At 39.8% G+C, this 19,596-nt stretch overlaps 1 protein-coding gene across 3 annotated transcripts in view; it reads left to right on the forward strand.

Moving 5' to 3' along the window:
* The window catches only part of THSD7A (thrombospondin type 1 domain containing 7A), a 299,368-nt gene that overhangs the window by 208,053 nt on the left and 71,719 nt on the right, over positions 1-19,596 (forward strand). For all 3 annotated transcript variants that reach the window (XR_006740961.1, XM_045578315.1, XM_036429312.2), the window contains exons 8-10: positions 5,953-6,187; positions 10,991-11,106; positions 18,846-18,978. Coding sequence is in view for 2 of the 3 variants with exons in the window: in XM_045578315.1 (XP_045434271.1) it covers positions 5,953-6,187; positions 10,991-11,106; positions 18,846-18,978 (484 nt within the window). In the remaining variant the exon portion in view is untranslated. The remainder of the gene's footprint in view (positions 1-5,952; positions 6,188-10,990; positions 11,107-18,845; positions 18,979-19,596) is intronic.

Consider the following 19,596-nt stretch of genomic DNA (forward strand, 5'->3'; position numbering starts at 1 on the left):
TGTAAATCCTTGATATTTTTCATATAAATAGCAATAGGTTGAATTTGTATTAAAAAGTTTTAAGTTGATGTTAGACTTACAGCCTCCTTAACTTTTTGAACCCATGCTGCAGATCCTTAAAAATAAGCGGTCTATAAAAGAAAAATAATTTTCTTTTTTTTTCTAATATATATTTTATTGATTTTTTACAGAGAGGAAGGGAGAGAGATAGAGAGCTAGAAACATCGATGAGAGAGAAACACCGACCAGCTGCCTCTTGCACACCCCCTACTGGGGATGTGCCCGCAACCAATGTACATGCCCTTGACCGGAATCGAACCTGGGACCTTTCAGTCCGCAGACCAACGCTGTACCGCTGAGCCAAACCAGTTTCGGCAAGAAAAATAATTTTCAAAGTGTTTTTCCCCTAAGTATAATAAGCAAAATCTGTTCATTCTCATTGTAAAGTTAATTATTCATACAGAGCCAGAAATGAGTTAATATTTATATTTTTCAAAGTTCAGGATGACTTGATGTTGTAACTTCATCAGCCAAATTTTAGTGTGCCTTCATACCTGCTTTATCCATGCAGAGAACAGATAAATCCAATTACACTAATTTTTTTTTCTCAAATAATTAGTAGCCTCGAATAATTCTATTTTTTTAGGGTACACCACTCAGGAGAGGACTGTTTCTATTTCAACTTGTTCAATTTTTACAGCTTAAATGATTTTAGTGCTGAGAGCCAGGGAGCACTTACATGTCCTGGAGGAATTGGAAGAACCCAGGATCCATTATATGTGTACTAACCCACAGGACTCCAACTTCTAAATAAATGCCACCGCTTCCTCATGCTCTCACTAATGACTCTGAAAAAAGAGTTCAGCTGCAGCCTGTCCTACAGGACAGCCACACAGGATTTATGAAGACTCCATGTGGGGGGAATCTTCTCTCTGCGAGGAAAAAAAGGAGAGGGAGGGAGTGGGGGATGGTGCTGAACAGACTCTCCTGAGGTTCTCTGTGGCTAATGCTCCTCCAGTTCCCTGAAATCATGCCGCTGCCAATGTGCTTTTCACCCAGCGGTGGTCTGCGATCAAAGGAATATGGATGCAACGGCAGGCAAAACTACAGGCATCTTAACACGCATTCAGAGCACAGGAGCTACCTCTCCTTAGCATAAGCCCAGTGCACTTTCTTATCCCTGTGGCCAGTTACCTCCCCATGTGAACTCTGCACTCTCATTGACTGCATCAATACTGCTAATTCCCAGGGTCATACCTACCTGCCTGCGTGCCTTTGCTTTTATTTATTTTTCCTTGTGTTTCAATAAAATTCTCACCCTTCCCAGAACTCTGAATGTCCAAGTCGTATTCCTTCAAATCTCACCTCAGTGCCTTTTACCTGAGGCGTTTTTCAGGCCCCCAATACTAATGACATCTCACACTGCCAAATCTCAATTATACTAAACCGGGGGGGAGGGGGAGAGCAGGGGTGTCCCTCAGCCCATCCTGCACCCTCTCTAATCTGGGACCCCTTGAGGGATATTTGACTGCCAGGATTGGGCCTAAACGGGCAGTCAGACATCCCTCTCACAATCTAGGACTGCTGGCTCCCAACTGCTTGCCTGCCTACCTTCCTGATGGTCTCTAACCACTTCTGTCTGCCAGCCTGATCACCCCTAACCACTCCCCTGCCAGCCTGATTGATGTCTAACTGCTCTCCTGTTAGCCTGTTTGCCCCCAACTTCCCTCTTCTGCCAGCCTGGTCACCCCTAACTGCTCTCCTCTTCCAGCCTGGTCACCCCTAACTGCTCTCCTCTTCCAGCCTGGTCACCCCTAACTGCTTTCCTCTTCCAGCTTGGTCACCCCTAACTGCCCTCCGCTTTAGGTTTGATCACCTCCAACTGCCCTCCCTTGCAGATCTGGTCCCTCTCAACTGCCTTCCCTTGAAGGCCAGGTGCCTCCCAACTGCCCTCCCCTGCTAGCTCTCTTGTGGTGGCCACCTTGTGTCCACATGGGGTCAGGATCTTTGACCACGTGGGCAGCCAGCTTGTGTGTTGGAGTGATGGTCAATCTATATATTACTCTTTTATTACATAGGATAGAGGCCTGGTGCATGGGTGGGAGTCGGCTGGTTTTCCCTGAAGGGTGTCCCGGATCAGGGTGGGGGTTCCCTTGGGGCATGGGGTCGCCTGGGCAAGGTGGTTTGCAGGCTGGTCATGCCCCTGGCAACCCAAGTGGAGGCCCTGGTATCTGGAATTTATCTTCTACAATTGAAACTTTGTAGCCTGGAGCAGGACCAAGCCTTCTGCTGGCTCCATGGTGGCAGGGGATTTATTTACCTCCTGCAATTAAGTGGAGCCCTGGGCTGGCCAGGGTGTGTGGAAAGCTTGGCTTCCTCCATCATCTGGGAAACCCAAGCCTCCCTCCTGCATTCTCTGTGGCCTCAGCCATCTTGACTGGGTTAATTTGCATACTTGCTCTGATTAGCTGGTGGGTGTGGCTTATGGGTATAACAGAGTGATGGTTAATTTGCATATTATTATTTTATTAAGTAGGATACCTTTTTAACATTAATATTTGTTTATCTTAGTCCCCCACTGCAGTAGGAGATCCTTGAGAGTAGCAGGAACTGTTTCTGTTTCAAATCCCTCTAGTTATCCTGTGATTCATTGGACATAAACATTGCATGTTGCACTCAATACATGTGTATCCAAAAATATCCTAACAAAGCTTTTATGGACTTGATATTGGGAGAAAAAGTTACTTTTTTTTTTTAATTTCTAAGACAACAGTTGCATATAGTAGGTCTTTTTATATGAACATGGAAGTTTATTTATTTGACAGAATCTCATTGAAGTATTTTAAACTCTCCTTAATGGAATGACAGAAAGCCTAACTAATCATGAAAGCATGAAGCATATACTTTTTTGTATGAGTTTTTTTAAAATACACATCACTAATTTTGTCAGGGATGACATTTTATAATTTCCACAGTACAAAGGAAATAACTGGTTGTTATTGTATAATGTTTATTCCCAGATGTCTGGCATTAGATCTTCCCATGAATAATAAATAAATTGAGTATCAAATCTATCAATTTTTCTACCATAAAATTATTCCCAAAACAACATGACAATGCTGCAGTGACTGATTATCCCAAGCCACGCTTTCGAAATTGCCATATCCTCATTATAATTAAAACCACATTGAGGCTCATCTAAACAAGGAGCCTGACATCAGGCCAAAACTGCTGGAGTGGTTTTCATGCGGATAAATAGCCTTTATGTCTGTAAACTTAACAGCCATCGTGCAGTTCCTCACCACGTTATGCTGAGGTGGTGGAAGTTTTTTTCTTTATCAGTCTTTCAAAGCCAACCAAGTTAAACCTGATGTCAAAAACAATTCAGGGTTTCGAAATCACAGTTTGAGCAGCATTGGTATCCTCACAGTAAAAATGAGATCTGTAAACACATTTTTGTATTATAGATCAGTAATTTTGCTATTAAATATTGGTTCAAATAGTTTCAAATAGTTTATCTATAGAGTCTATAATTAGCATGTATTTGTCTGAGATAAGATTGGATAAACCTAGAGCCTCGGGGAATGGGTAATAAGAGTACTGTTTACTTCTTCCCTACCCAATTAGTACGTTTTAGGATTCATTTCTGTTCAAATCTTAAACTTCTTTCCGTAGGCTGCCAAAGCCTCTGAGCTTTGTGATGGACGACAGAATATGAACTATGACAGATGTTTACACCTTCATGAAGCTGGGGGACGATAATGAAATGTGTTTAATGCAGGTTATTCTGATGTTGTTCCTATGTTTGACACTGCATAAATGATTCTAAATTGCAGTTAAATTCTCACATAAATTATATGTTGATTTATTTGCCGAATACAGGAATGTCCTTACTCATAAGAAAGGTGATACCTGAAGATCAGCTCAGGGTGTGGATTTGATTTTTTGTTTATGACTTTTACCCAAATCTCAAACTTTTGAGATCATCTTCCATGTTAAAGCCACTAGGTATCAAATCACCTTTTCTTCTTTATTTTTCACTTTTTAAAAACTCGCTTTCCAGCCGAGACTGGTTTAGCTCAATGGATAGAGCATCGGCTTGGGGACTGAAAGGTCCCAGGTTCGATTCCAGTCAAGGGCATGTACCTTGGTTGCGGGTATATCCCCAGTAGGGGGTGTGCAGGAGGCGGCTGTAGGGGGAGTGCAGGAGGCGGCTGGTCGATGTCTCTCTCTCATTGACATTCCTAGCTCTCTGTCTCTTTCCCTTCCTCTCTGTAAAAAATCAATAAAACATTTAAAATAACAAAAAAAACTCACTTTCCTAATATCTAAAAATCCACCTTTTATTAAATTCAAAATTATTTCATTTACCATCATAAGTATTTGTGATGAACACCCAAGATTTGCAACATTATACAATAACAACCAGTTATTTTCTGCTCCTGAGATGAAATCCAAAAGCTATATAACTTTTTAATAGCTCAAATTGAAAATAAATTAAGCAGTACATTATTCCAACGCTCTGCTTTTCATTTTCATAATTGGAATTATAAATAGCATAGTGGCAAGAAACTGGACTCCATAAATCATTAGCTGTTCCTGTGGCCACCATCATTTAAGCTGTATGGACTCTTCAACTTTATGATTTTTAACTTGTGAGTCAGTGGGTATAAAATTAAGTCTCACTACTAACAAAGTTCTAGGGCTAGGACATACAATAGGGCTAAAACATAAAAAAGGATCCATAATGACAGCTCCAGATCATATTCTATTAATTAAAGGATATTTCTATTCTACCCTTTGTCATCGCTATAATTACTCCTCCTTACAGTGGGTGCATCTTAAAACCAGTGTGGCCAAGCAGCAGTTATAACATTGTTGTCATTGATAATACATGTGAGTTTAACTGGCATTAACCAAGTCTATTATATTTCTGCCCAAAACAAACAAACAAAAACAACAAAGGACTATTGAGAATGGGCAATATATATAAGTCCTTCCTCAATTGCTTGCTTAAACTTTTCAATGGCGTCTTCTGGTGCCATTAAGAATGCAGCAGCATGAAAACTTAAAGGTGGGTACCAGTATTCTGAAAGAAATACTGCAAGGGAACACTTTTTTAAAGAAATCCTGCATCATCAGCTGCCACAAAGATAATACTGACTGATTGTTAGAAGAACACAAACTTTAATGGGTGTGTTAAACAGTGACTAGAAAGATTTGGATTGTGAATATAAAGAATTTTTAGGAATACCTTCTCTTTTAATGTATGATAAAGAGTGAATTTCTTAAAAGCTATGTAAACAAGTCATACAAAGTTATTTCAGTAAGCATACAATAAAAATTAGAGTTGATAAAAAACATTGTATTATCATTTAATTTCTCTTTGGGACACAGTGAAATATATTTCACAACCAATGACATCTTAGATTTCAAGAAATACATTACCATTACTGTATGGCTTTTTCTGTAATGCTATGGAAGATCAGTAAGCATTAGTTGATTTTAAAACTTGTTTCTAATCACCCTATAGCCTAACGTATTAAAATAAGCAGAACTTTAAAAGCTGTAATTAAGACTTTAGGTTTGGGGGGTAACCTTTGAAAACACACTTGGTTTTCTCCATCCACAGAGTCTTAATGCCCATGTTTCCTCTGGTCAGCAATCACATAGGTTTCTCTGGAAAACATTGTCCTCTCTCTCTTTGAGGTCCTCCATAAAGACCCCAAAACAGAGTTCATGTACAGCACATATTTTATGCTTTAAGCCACACCACACCACACCAAATAAAGTAAGGTTCATAGGTAATTTGCCTTAACAGTGTGCTGGTCATATGCTTTGTGCTATATATAAGTAACAGATGTCATTGTTATTGTTAATTTCAAGAAACAGGAAGTGATAAAGTTTCTGTTGGCACCATATCTAATCTGCTAACATTGTTCATTTTTATAGGTGGAACTCACTGTCCAAATACCAGTGCTTTGCAAGAGGTGCGCAGCTGTAACGAGCATCCCTGCACTGTGTATCACTGGCAAACGGGTCCGTGGGGCCAGTGCATTGAGGACACCTCGGTATCATCCTTCAACACAACTGCAGCTTGGAACAGGGAGGCCTCTTGCTCTGTTGGCATGCAGACAAGAAAAGTCATCTGTGTGCGGGTCAATGTGGGCCAAGTGGGACCCAAAAAGTAAGGGCTTTAGAATGTCAACCGTAAATCCTGTGGCCAGCCACGCAGGGGATTGGCTCAGGCTTCACTTGCCTCATGAAATAGAACATTTCGATGCTTGTCATATCTGCCCTCAAGAGTAAGATTTGTTTGTTTTGAGCGTCAGCCACTGATAAAGTTATACCAGCTTCAGAGTCTTGTGCCCTGGGGTCCATAAATTCTGTAGAAATGTTTCTGGGTGATACCTGCTTTCAGTTTTATGGTAGCACTTTCTGCTCTTATGAAGCTGGTGAGGCAATGAAAGAAGTGCTTGCTCTAGGCCTGGCTGATCAATAATGACAGGAAGCGAAGTCCTAGCAGTGTAGGTCATCCATGACTTCCTATACACCGGTAGGCTACGGAGACTGCCAATCTAGGTTAATTGGGTGGTAACCTTCTATGATCTGCCTTTCATTTCCCCTAGAAAATATATTTTAAAATACTGAGGCTGAACTGATTATGTCTTTTAATTGTTAAATGAAGCTATTTACATCCAAGAGAGAGTCTTGGGAGAGGATGAGTTTTATGATAAGTTTCTTACTGTGGTTACCAATAGTGTAATAACAAGGTGAACAGTTTGCTAAAGGGGAGGACAAAAAAAACAAACAAACAAACAAAAAAAAAACCTAAAAACTAAAGAATTGGAATATGTGCCTTGTGAGAAATATAAGCAAAAATGAGTCATGACATAACTGGGCTAATCATTCTTAGAGAAAAATTAATAAATCAATTCTAAAAATATAATCCTTTCAAGGGAAACTTTATCTTTTGAGATTTAGATATCACAGGTCTTTTAAAATTCAAACTATCTTAGTCATGTGAAACATTAGAAGTAAAACCAGTCAAGTTTTGCTTTGGTATAAATGGCTTCATGAGTTCCAAATTTCATAATTGGTCAGCTGCTTAAATATTAACTGACTGTGGCCTGTTTTCAGAGTTTACTGAAAAGATTTAATGGAAGAAAAATAGTGCAATGTAAGCACGTAATAAATCTTAAAAATAATTTTCTTTTAAAAATTTGAGCTACTTTTTAGTATTTCAGGGAAATGAAAATAATGTACCTGATCAATGAAAAAGCCCAAGGAATTTGTAAGGCTCCCCTTACCAGTTTATTTTACCTGGCCAGCATCCCACACATTAGGGATATTTCACCCCATATTTTGTTTATGTAGTTTGAAATTAGAAAACATATGGCAAAAAGAGTTGACCAATTGAGAAATTATTTCACATGCTTACCAGGTAGCTCCAAACCAATATTTTAACCAGTTAACTGCCATGTGTCCAAAACAGAAACCATCCCACTTGCGGTTATGGTTTACAAAGGATCAATAGAAATTATGCTAAAGTTGTGATGAATCTATCAAAGGAAAATAATGTACTGTGTTTTAAAATGTAATAGAGTAACAGCAGGGGCAGAAACCCTAAGTCCTGGAGGATTCTGGGTCTTGCTGGGACAAGCACAGAGGTGGAAACATTCACTGCAGAGGGTTCTGTCATGGCACAGGATAGAGGGTTATTGTGCTGTACTTCTAGAGTAAGCTCCTATTTTACAGTTAATCTCCTCTCAAATGTTGCTATTGATGGTTTCCTCACTTAAGCAAACTACAAAATATTTTGCTGAACAATGGAAGTACATGTGTACAGCATATGTGTGAAAAAGCCCTCTGGGTTCCTGTCATTAAATCATTCAGTAGGGAGGGTATCCTGGAGCCCCATGTGGGACCACAGCAATCCATTAAAAATGCGCTTTGCCCTTGCAGCCTATATGCAGTGACCTGGATACATGGATAGATTTGTTAAATCAAATGGATTTACTTTGCCCTTACAGTTCTGAAAAAGTAAGCAAATACTGTAAATTCAAAAGAAAATGTTATTGCCCTTATGCCTAAATGCTAGATTACACTCCATAAACGCTTTTCAGCACTAGTCATTTGAAACAGAAATGCAAATAGAAACCTTGTGTTCAACTCTTAATAAAACAGATTACTGTGCAATGGTAAAATCAATGCTATTGATCTCACCTATCCTCTGAGTAACAAACTTCAACTCCTATCACATCTGTTTAATTTGACCTTGAATAAGATTTGGGGGGAAATCAATTCCTTGATTTAAGCCACAGAGACAAAATACAGACAGTACAAAAGAGAGAAGAAGTGCGATGACTGAACCAATTGCCTGCCAAAGGAAGTCTGGATTTATTTTATTGGATGTAATCTGGGTTGTATAATTTATCTTAGTATGTTCACGGAATGGGTTTGTTGTTAGTAATTTTGTTCTCCACAGTGAGTCAAGTATCTTGCTGTGGATATATCCAAACAAAAGCAAAATTTTGGAGGTTGACAATGATAACATTATAAATTCCACTGATTTTCAGTGCTAACATTTTAAGAGCATGCAATTGAGTAATGCTCTCCCATGGTCTAAAATTGCCTCGTTGAAAAAGTGTGCTTCCAGTGATAATTACTAGTCAATAATTTCATAGTTCCAAAGAATGAACAGGATTATACGTGGGATTTTGCCATATAATGTTTCCTGGTTAAGAATGAAGGTTAAATTATAATTCCAGTGATTTATAGTCTCAATTGCATCAATACTTTAACTTCTGTGGTTCACAGCTAAATTTCTTTGTCATACACTGACTTTGAATAGAAATCATAATTAGAAAAACACAAGCTTATTCTTAACATAAACCAGGGAGATTTATTTTTTTTTTTTTGAAATGTTGAATCTTGTGTGAGAGAGGAAAACATGTATCTGAATAATTGAATGTAACATAAATAATTATAAGCTATATAAAAAATGAAGCATCAGTAAGGTGCTAGAAATAAATTATGGGAAAAAGATTAATGATTTTTTTTTCCCACTCATAGTTCAGTTTTGAAAACCTGATTAACTTACTTGTTAAAACACAATCTATCTTAACCTACAAAAAAAAAAAAATGGCTTTTCCCCAGGGGAATATTTTTAAACCCCATATTTCACTAATTTCCCAAGTTATTTCATCAACAGTTTTACTGGTTGTTTGGTTTATTTCTTCAGTGATTCTTAGCTTATTTGTTAATGATTTATATGACCTTAAAAGGGTTTTTTCTGGGTATCATAACTTTAAGTTACATGAATTATATTATTATATTCCGTTGTCTTAAATTACGTCTTCTAATGGTAATGCTCACAGACAACATTTGACTATTAGCAATACCAGACTCAGATTGTAAAGGTGCAGACAAGGGTTGGGAAATTTAAAAGTCATCCAGTAAGTACACAATAAACAAGACAGTATATTTAAGACATATATCAGCTCCAAAAATATTTTTTTCAAAAAAATAATATCGTAACAAAAAATGTTTAAATATTTTTATTTTATTCCTCACACAAGGACATGCTTTTATTGGGTTTAGAGAAAGTGGAAAGGAGAGGGAGACAGAGAGAGTGGAACATTGATCAGTTGCCTCCGGCTCACACCCCGATGGGGGATTGAACTACATATGTGCTCTGACTGAAGATTGAACTTGTGTCCTTTTGCTGTACAGGATGATGCTCCAAACTGCTGAGTCACACCAAATATTTAATGTTTTGGCTAGGCAAAACTTTTTAAAATTCCATCATCTGAAACTAAAAAGGTAATGGAAGAAAAATGATACTAAATGAAAGCAGGAATGAAGCAAAAACTGTTTATTATCATAACTTATACACTTTTATTATTTTATTATTTATTATGAAATATATAGCTATAAATACAACTCTTTTTTTAGCATGTATTGGGTATAAATAGGCTCCATTATAAATTTGTCATGCTATACATTTTTGTAAAAATAAAGTGCAGAATAACCTGAAAATCTATAATCCTATATAATAAAGATGTAATATGCAAATGGTCATTATGCTGTGAAGCATAATAACAACCACTTAATGCCCGGATCACAGATCAGCAGTTGGGTGGGGCAGTGAGCTACAAGTGGGTGACAGAGAGCTACAGGAGGGGCAGGGCAGCAAGCTGTGAAGGGAGGAGGGGTGTTGGGGGGAGCTACAGTAGGGTGGGGCATGCTGAAACCGGTTTGACTCAGTGTATAGAGCCTCGGCCTGCAGACTGAAGGGTCCCAGGTTCAATTCTGGTCAAGGGCATGTACCTCGGTTGTGGGCACATCTCCAGTAGGGGGTGTGCAGGAGGCAGCTGATTGATGTTTCTCTCTCATCAATGTTTCTAACTTTTTATCTCTCTCCCTTCCTCTCTGTAAAAAATCAATAAAATAAAATATATTTAAAGTATGTATATATATATATATATATATATATATATATATACACATACACACACACACACACACACACACACACACACAGTAGTGTGGGGCAGTGAGCAGAGAGCTACTGGCGAATGGATTTGTGCACAGGGCTACTAGTTGACAATAAGCCTAGTTAGTTATACAAAGATGTAAAATTGGGTCCTTACATTGGTAATTGGAATTCCACACATTTTTTTAAAAGCATGTTAGAAAATATAAATTTATTAATGGGTAAATTATTATAAAGGAGTATGGTCTAATTACTACATTTTGTCCTAGAAAACACAATTGCTATAACTAAAAATCACACATCTTGTTTTGAGATGCTTTACTGGGGCCTGGTTTGGAAGAATGTAGTTGTATAATTCTTGTCAACAGCAAAGCTAGAAGTTAAGAGTGGTGATGATTTAGCAACTTTAGCAATGAAAAGTCTAACCATATTAAATTACCTGGTTTGCAGGATTACCATGGAGACTTAGTGATTTCTTTTGGTTTTCCCCAGGTGTCCTGAAAGCCTTCGGCCTGAAACAGTGAGGCCCTGTCTGCTTCCTTGTAGGAAGGACTGTATCGTGACCCCATACAGCGACTGGACGACGTGCCCTTCCTCATGCGCAGAAGGTATGATCTGCAGGTTCTGGAGGTACTTCCCCTAGAAGACCACTTGCCAGCGCCGCTGAGTTCTCACTAAGCAATGTTTGTGATTCTTACATGGGTTGTGTAATCCTGGTTTAACATGAATCCCATAAAATGTTGGCTTCTATCTAGAAAATAATATAGCTTTGCCAAAAGAATTAGTTTTATGTCAAAACTGACTTAAAACTTTACAATATAAGTAAAAGTGAAAGAATTCTAGGTGTTGTTATATTTAACAGCTATACTCGTATTTTCCGGCGTATAAGACGACTTTTGAACCGAAAAAAAGTCAACCGAAAATCGGGGGCAAAAGACCAAAATTGCACAAAAATCACCTGCAGATCTTGACGACAAATTAAGTCTTTTCTTTGAAGTGGGGGGTAGTCTTATACAGCGAATATAGGCCTAAGCCTATGTTTTAACTGTAAAATTAGGGGGGTCGTCTTATACGCCGGTAATAAAAGGGTTATATGCTAATTAGACTAGGTAGACTAGATATCTTCCGGACTTCCAACTTCCTTCCAGACAAAGCCTAGGTGGCAGGAGCCTCCGAGGCAAAGGTGGTTAGGGGTGATCAGGCCAGCAGGGGAGCAAGCACTTAGGGGCGATCAGGCTGGTGAGGGAGCAGGATCAGGATGGTGTCAGGGAATAAGTAGATAGGGGCTAGATCTGGCCAGAGCAGAGGAGCAAACAGTTAATGGGTGAGAACATTCCACCGCAGGGGAGCAAGCAGTTAGGGGCCCCATAAGGCCAGCAAGGAGGAGTAAGAAGTTAGGGGACCATGAGGCCTGCAGAGGAGAGCAGTAAAGGGGCAATCAGCCTAGCAGAGAAGGAAGCTGAAGGTGATTAAGCCTGCAGGGAAGGGGGCCAGAGGAATGTGATCAGCTGGAAGTGGGCACCTGAACAGGTCAGTAGGGGCATGTAAGTAGCCAGAAGAGGGCACATCCGGAAGTGGGCAACTGAACAGACAGGTGGGGGCTCTTGAACACCAGGAAGTGGGCACCGGAACAGGATGGTAGGATCATGTGATCAGCCAAGAGTGGGCACCTGAAGGGACAGGAAGGGGCTCTTGATCACCAGGAAGTGGGCAGGTGAAGAGAGGTGGTGCGTCAGGTGATTATGTGAGTTGTTCTGCGAGGATGGAGGCGGGCCCACGTGAAGATGGGAGGGATGTGGGCAGGAGCCCCAGATGCTGAAGAAGTAGGAAGGACCCTCCTCAGAAGCCCTTGGGGGGAGCACAGCCCCAGACACCCTGGACCCAGAACGGGGAAAGCCTGTGTTCCTGTTTCTTTAAGCCAGTCTGTATTCATGGGAGCAGCAGCCTCAGGAAATTGACATCTCCTTGACCCTTCTCTAGGGGCTTGGCTGGGTTCCTGGGACAGCAGGGGCTCACAGGTAGATTCATCCCTGTGTGTGTGCCTGGGCCCTGTCTCTTCCCCCCCATCTCTTCCCCCCCACACACCCCACCCCTGTACACCCCGGGGTACTGAGGCAGTGACAGTGCAGTGGGCACACCAGGGCAGGCTGCATAGTGGGAAGTGCAGTTGACTTGGCACAGGGTCTCCTTAGGTTTCTGTGCCCCAGGCTGTAGGATGAGGCACAGTAATCCAATGTCTTGCCCTTACCTGCCAGGCCTTTCCCCTAATGAGTCCAGTCAGGGGCTCCCCTTTTTGAAGCAGGCAGATTGACAGTAGCCAACAACTGGTTTATATGCTGATTCTAGATGCCAAAACTGAGGCTCAGAGAGGGACAGCAGTGAACCCTTGCCGCGGCCCACCTCCCAGTCAACTCAGCCCAGCTGACAGGCGGCTCCACCAGGGTCCAGGGGTGCAGGGCCACATGATCAGACCAAGTGGGCACCTGAGAAGGGGGCAGGTGCAAGTGAGCATCTGGAAGTAGTCCTATCCTGAGGGGGCAGGTGAACAGGGTTCGGGGCTTATGATCATCTGGAAGTGGTTACAGCTGGAAGTGGACTCAGAACTTGGGGAAAGGGGCTGTGATCAGACAGAAGTGGACACACCCAGAAGTGGGCACCTGAACAGATCAGTAGGGGCATGTAATCAGCCAGAAGTGGGCACATCTGGAAGTGAGCATCTAAATATTTTGCCAGGGCATGTGATCAGCCCAAAGTAGGCACCTGAATAGGGTGCCAGGGGCATGTGATCCCCCAAAAGTGGGCACCTGATCGGAGAGGTGGGTGCTCTTGATCACCAGGAACTGCGCTGGTGAACAGTGGGGCAGAGACATGTGATTATGCGAGAGATTTTCTGTGAGGATTGAGGAAGGCCCACATGAAAATTGAAGAGATGTGGCCAGGAGCCCCCAGAAGGTGCAGATTTAGGAAGGACCCTCCCCTGAAGGCCTTGAAGGGAGCATAGCCCCAGACACCCTGATTCTGGACCCCCTGCCAGCCTGCTGGCCAGTTGTTTGGTCGTCCCTTGCCAACACCCCTGCTGGCCTTGTTGCCCCACGCAGCCTGCTGTTTGGTTGTTACTGTGAGGTCGTTGTGACCAATTTGCATATTACCCTTTTATTAGTATAGATGTATACTGCCACTGCTTTATATATTTCAAAAAGAATATACAGTGATCTTATCAGTACTCATAGTTTCCATCCCACTTATCACAAGAAATAGCATGGCACCAAGTAGTTTCTGTTCAGATTCAATTATACGAACCCAAAGGAGTAAAAGAAAGAGGTCCAATAGTTGGAGTGAGGGAAGTATTAGAGGAAGGAAAAGAATGAGAGATTGAAAATCCAGATATATATGTAGATAGTGCTGTGGGTCCAGGCGATGATAAAAGGCATTTGGGAGGTCAAGGTAGGGATAGGGGGAGGAGGGTGCTAGTTTCTTGTGAGTAACGGGCATGTGAGATGCCATGGTCTCTTGGGGGTGGGCAGGTTGCTTCTCTAAATAAAGATGCATGTTTCCACTCTGATACCATTCTCCCCTGGAGATCCTGGCGGGGTGGGGCCGGGAGGAGCTGTTAGGAGTACAGAAATGCCAGCTCAGAACACTGCTGTTCTGGGAGCTAGAGACTCAGAAAGGCTTGAGCACAGGTCATGTCACCAGGAGCAGGTCAGCCCTGCCCATTCCGTTTGGCATTTCTACGGCATGCTGATTGAGTCTCCTATAGCAAAAGGCTTTTAGAAACCCTTAGTCTCCGCACTCAGACTTAAAAGGAAGAACTGCAATTGTGTGTTGAGGAAATAAAGATTCGGGGGGAGGAGAGGCTTGCTGTTGGACAGCAGTGCCAAGATGCTTTGTTTCCTGGAGAAGCCTTGTCTGTAGAGCCCATAGATTGCTGTCACTGAGAAGAACGATACAGTGGTGTTAGAAAACTAGCCTTTTGTTATAAGGAAAATAAAGCATAGCGTGTGGTTAGTTTTTCTTTATTTGGTATGAAATGGGAATGGTCCAAGGTTTTGTTGAAATTGCACTGACTTTCTCACAGAATTAAAAAGCGCAAACAAGTTGAATGTTCAAGGATAGATAACAGCCACAGGAAATTAATTCCGGGGTGGGTGGTTCTTTTAAAGTTAGTTATGCAGGTGAAGTCTAAAGTTTATAAGAGTTTTGAATTAATGAACGTGTGGAGCTAACCTCCTTTTAAAAAGTAATTTAAAGAGGTAAAATTATGCTTTAGTATAGCAGAAAATGGAACAGAATAATGTAGTATCCCAGCAAGAAGAAAAAGAATTATTTGAAATGCTGTTCAGCCCTCTCTCAAGATATATCTTGAATGCAATAAAGACCAGAAATTGAGTAGAGTACTTAAAGCAGTGCACTTGTTAACTTTTCTAAAATTTTCATAAACTTTACAAAGGGTTAGTTTTTAAAAATAGAAACCATTTATACATATAAATTATTTGGAGCTCCATTCTTTAAAATATCATTATTTTTTGACAAAATAATACATTTGCTGCTTAAATTCTATTCACTCCCCCAATTCACACTACATTTATTGAATTGAGAGCTAGAAGGGATATTGCAGAAACATCTATTCTACCTGGTGCCTTTAACCACTACTGCCCTAAAATTACCCCAAAGATAGGAAAAATACCTTTACATTTTGCTTCTGAATGAAACATTTCTTTTCCAGTTTCTTACCACTGTGCTCCTCCATCCTGCTATTCCTCCCACTTCCAGCTTAACAGCTCTTAGTTTTGCCTGCCTTTTAAATTCTTCCCTCAAGTTATTTCTCCAGTGAAATTCACCTTGAATGTCTTAAAGCATCTGAAAAGTGCTGTAACTGTGTGAGAGAGTACATTACCCTCTGAATCTATGTATCCCATCATCACATAATTGTTTTCTGAATATGTAATTCATTTTTTATCCTATTCTTATCCTACAAAGGTATTTTCCAGTATAAACATCACAGGAATATTCCTTTATTTCCCCCAGGCTCCTTATTTCCAATAGACAAAATGATACCTTGTTTTTTATTAATCCTCAATGTGCAGGCTTAGTCCCCAAGTTTTTACTACTATAAGGAAATGAATAAGAGAAATAGAACTTGTTAATAATCCAGTTGAGAAGAAATGAAATTAGTGTGTTTTCTCATTCAGCAAATATTTATTAAGTCCTTGCTATGTATAACTGTTGTTCTGGGAGCTAAAACACAAAGATAAATGGAAACTATATATGTGTATTAAAACACATATAGTAAGCTGGCTATAAGTACATATAGGAAATTATGAAGATTGTAAAATTTCAGTTTGTCAGCTCAAATTATTAGTGGAGATCCTTTTTTTATTTTCTTCTTTTTATTGTGTGCCATAGCTCTCCTTTTGTCTGTACTTTGATCTGAGAGCTCTATAACCTGGGTGAGCTTACAGAGCTGTTTGAGCACACAAGTAATTTCTTAACTGAGAGCTGAGAAGAAATGAAGCCATGGGTAGAAACATGGATGTCATGGCACTTCCTGTGTAACCCCATTAAACTTCCTCTCTACATGTTATGGCTTTGAAATGTTTCACATGAATCAGGTCACAATCTCTGTCCCCATGGGCTGCACAAGGTTAAGGTATTTGAACTTTTTATAAGAATAAATAGATTGCCAAGATGGAATCAATTATGGAAGTGAGAAACAGTTATCGTAGTCTTATACATTAAGTACGGACTATCGTGGTTGTGTTGAGAAGGCCCTAGAATATTTCAGAGTTGTACATTAGGTGACGTTTTTGCTTTCAAGTAAAAATGAGACCATAACATTTGATTGCTGCCTCCCCAATCTGAACAGCCTTACCTATTTCCCAGGTGACAGCTAGGGGTTTTTGGCCCAAAGCTTCAGTCTGTAAGGTGCCCCTGATGCTGAACTCATAGTCACCTGCTTTGTCTGGATCCCTTGTTCCCAACTCCATGGCTATTGTCTATCTGCAGGTTGAGAGGGTTGAAGAATGGGAAGCAAAAGACCTACTCCTCTGTATTCTTTCCCCCTTTTCCCCTGTTATAAAACAAAACCTCCTTCCTTCCCCCAATACTAAACAAATGATAAGAATGGTCATTTAGTGTGTATACTCTTTTAAGAAGGTTAACAACAGATTATAAACAAAAATAATAATAGAAAGTGTAAAAGGATGGAGTCAAGTAGTAAATGAGAGAAGAAGAGAAAAATTATACTATGAAGTTAGAATTAAGGTAAGCTACTGCAATTGAGAAGAAAATTAGCTCTGAGATTCTGGTGAACAAAGCCAAAAATAGAAGCACTGTTGATTCTTAACTGATTGTCAGGGGAAACAAAATTTTTCCAAGCTCTAAATTATTAGAGGAATCTCTCACCTGGGCCTTAAAAATGGGATTCATCGGACAATAAAAATGGATGAAGACTACATTAACAATTTTATTAAAAGTCCTATTGGCATTTTTTAGATCTTTCCTTTGATAACAGATTTTTAATGTGTAAAAGTTGGAGCTAGCATTCCAACCACTACTGTTAAACTAAAAACATCCATGACAGCATTTTCAAATACTTGAGTTTTCTGCGACTCACTACCTCCACTCCCTTATTCCCTACTCCATTACCTGTAGTATTCCAGTTATTTACTAATATAGTTAATATAATCATTAAGCGTACAGGTTTCCCTCACAATAGGGATAATCCTAAAAAGTTACACATGAACCATACAATCTGAAATTGGGACAAGGCACATAAGGTTGTCTATTCTAGTAGATCTTTTTAAAAATATATATATTTTATTGATTTTTCAAAGAGAGGAAGGGAGAGAGATAGCTAGAAACATCAATGAGAGTCATCGATCAGCTGCCTCCTACACGCCCCCTACTGGGGATGTGCCCACAACCAGTGTACAGGCCCTTGACCGGAATCGAACCCGGGACCTTTCAGTCCACAGACCGACGCTCTATCCACTGAGCCAAACCAGTTTCAGCTATTCTAGTAGAATAGCCTGGGTATTCATCACAGTTCCCTGGCAAGCTTTGTAAAAAATCAGACTTTTAAACTCAGCTGCAAAAAAATTTCGAGACATGGTTTTGTTTTTGTCTTTTTAAGGAAATTATCCTATGCAGTCAGCCACTCAGGGGTCACTAATTTGGTCCATTCTCACATCTAACACGGGAATCTTCAATCCACATTGCTGGGAGTCAGTTGTCCAGACCACATTGAGGGATACCTTAACTTCATGAGAAAGGATATTTCATTATCATAAAGCTCTAATTGTCAAATCATATTTTTCTACTAACATAATAACTTGAAGAATGTTTCATCTCATTTCTGGTTAAGCTTTCATTGTTCAGGGCTGCTAACTCTTCTGAATTTCTCTGTTCCTGTGGTCTACACATTAAGTACTTAATGATCTTACAAAAAATTTAAATGCATTGTGCCAACTCCATTAAAATAATTCTCTAGGGTATTCTTTCCTAAGTGAAATTGTGCCATGCAGCTATTCATCTCTAAAGTGTATTTATTGTAAGTTGGAATATATTTTTATTAAAGTTGGCAATTCTTATAATCATTTGTTTCTAATTCTAAAAAAATTTTGAGATAATACTTTCAAGTTTATCTCTTCATTATAAATAAATCTTATTTCCTTTGGCTTTTTTAACATCATTTGGAGTTATTTACTTAGAGTAATGACCACTATTTCAAATGCTTCTCTAAAAATTCTGCCTCCAGGAAGTGACTTTCATTTCACTACATACAGCCCTGATGTTAAAGTGTGACCTGAATTGAAGATCTTAGACTGTTTAACATGAATAATAAATGACTAGAATAATTTATGAGTTATGCATTTCAAATTAAGTGAATAACAAAGAAATAAAATTTCTCATTAAAATCTGGAATATATTCTCCTAAGAAGGATTCATTACATGTGTATGAGTCCCATGTGGTAAACAGGGCTATGTGAAATGGCATGAAAATAAACTTAAGGTAGAGAAAAATAAATTAATTAGAGCTGTCATATTTCTCAAGGGGCAAGGAACATACAAAAGAGCAATTACTTTGCAACTGTGCATTGGGTAGCCTCGTTGACTATGGAACTGTTTTCCTCATTCTTCCCATTTTTAAATAGAAATTGATTGGGTTTTCGATATAAGCAGTCTTGGGGAGAATTTAGGAAATGATTAGGCTAGATGCATCCTCTCATTCAGGGATGTCAAAGCACGTGTAGCTAGAGGCCATGTGCCTTCTTCACACAGGATGGGATTTGGAGAGTCTTTTATCAGTGCAGAGTACAGAGGTTAAAAAGCTGCCTCATTCTAGGGAATTCCGGAGTCAAGAAGCAGTCTCGGCACCGGGTCATCATCCAGCTGCCAGCCAATGGAGGCAGGGACTGCACTGATCCTCTCTATGAAGAGAAGGCCTGCGAGGCCCCTCAAGTGTGCCAAAGCTACAGGTAAGAGGGTAATAGAAAGAGCACTGTGACCAATGCATTGAGCAAAATGCTTCAAGTCCAATGCTATCCTGCAGGCTCAGTGAAGTTCGGGATGTTTATAGCCCGTATGTGCCATCGCTAGCCTTTTGAAAGAGCTGCTCACCTGCTGAAATAAGCTCCAGAGACAATTACATAAATCCCCATGCTGTATTCTTAGCTCCAGGAGTTTGGGAAAACTTTATGTGTTGACGTAAACTCTAAGGAATGCAGAGAACCTGTTAATAATTACGTAAATATATGTTTTAGGAAGCAATTCTTTTTCACTGAGAGGAATTTAGTCTAAGCAGCTGTTCCTCCCAAATGCTGACATCCTTGCTCACAAAGTGATATCTTTATTTCAGGGATGCTAGTGAGATATTGGTTCTATTCTGGCCACCTCAAAGAAAAATAAGATTATTAATGTTATATATCATCATTCTGACAATTATTGGAGAAATTTTTCTTCAGAATTATGAAAAGGATATATAGACCTAAGAAACAATGCGGCATATAATTGCAATCTTGACAACAAATGAAATATTATGGCATCCATTGATGGAATGTGTGATCACAAAATAGCAATTTAGGGTGAAATTGATG

This window comes from Pipistrellus kuhlii, unplaced genomic scaffold (genome assembly GCF_014108245.1).
Source record: "Pipistrellus kuhlii isolate mPipKuh1 unplaced genomic scaffold, mPipKuh1.p scaffold_m20_p_10, whole genome shotgun sequence".
Classification (NCBI taxonomy): domain Eukaryota; kingdom Metazoa; phylum Chordata; class Mammalia; order Chiroptera; family Vespertilionidae; genus Pipistrellus; species Pipistrellus kuhlii.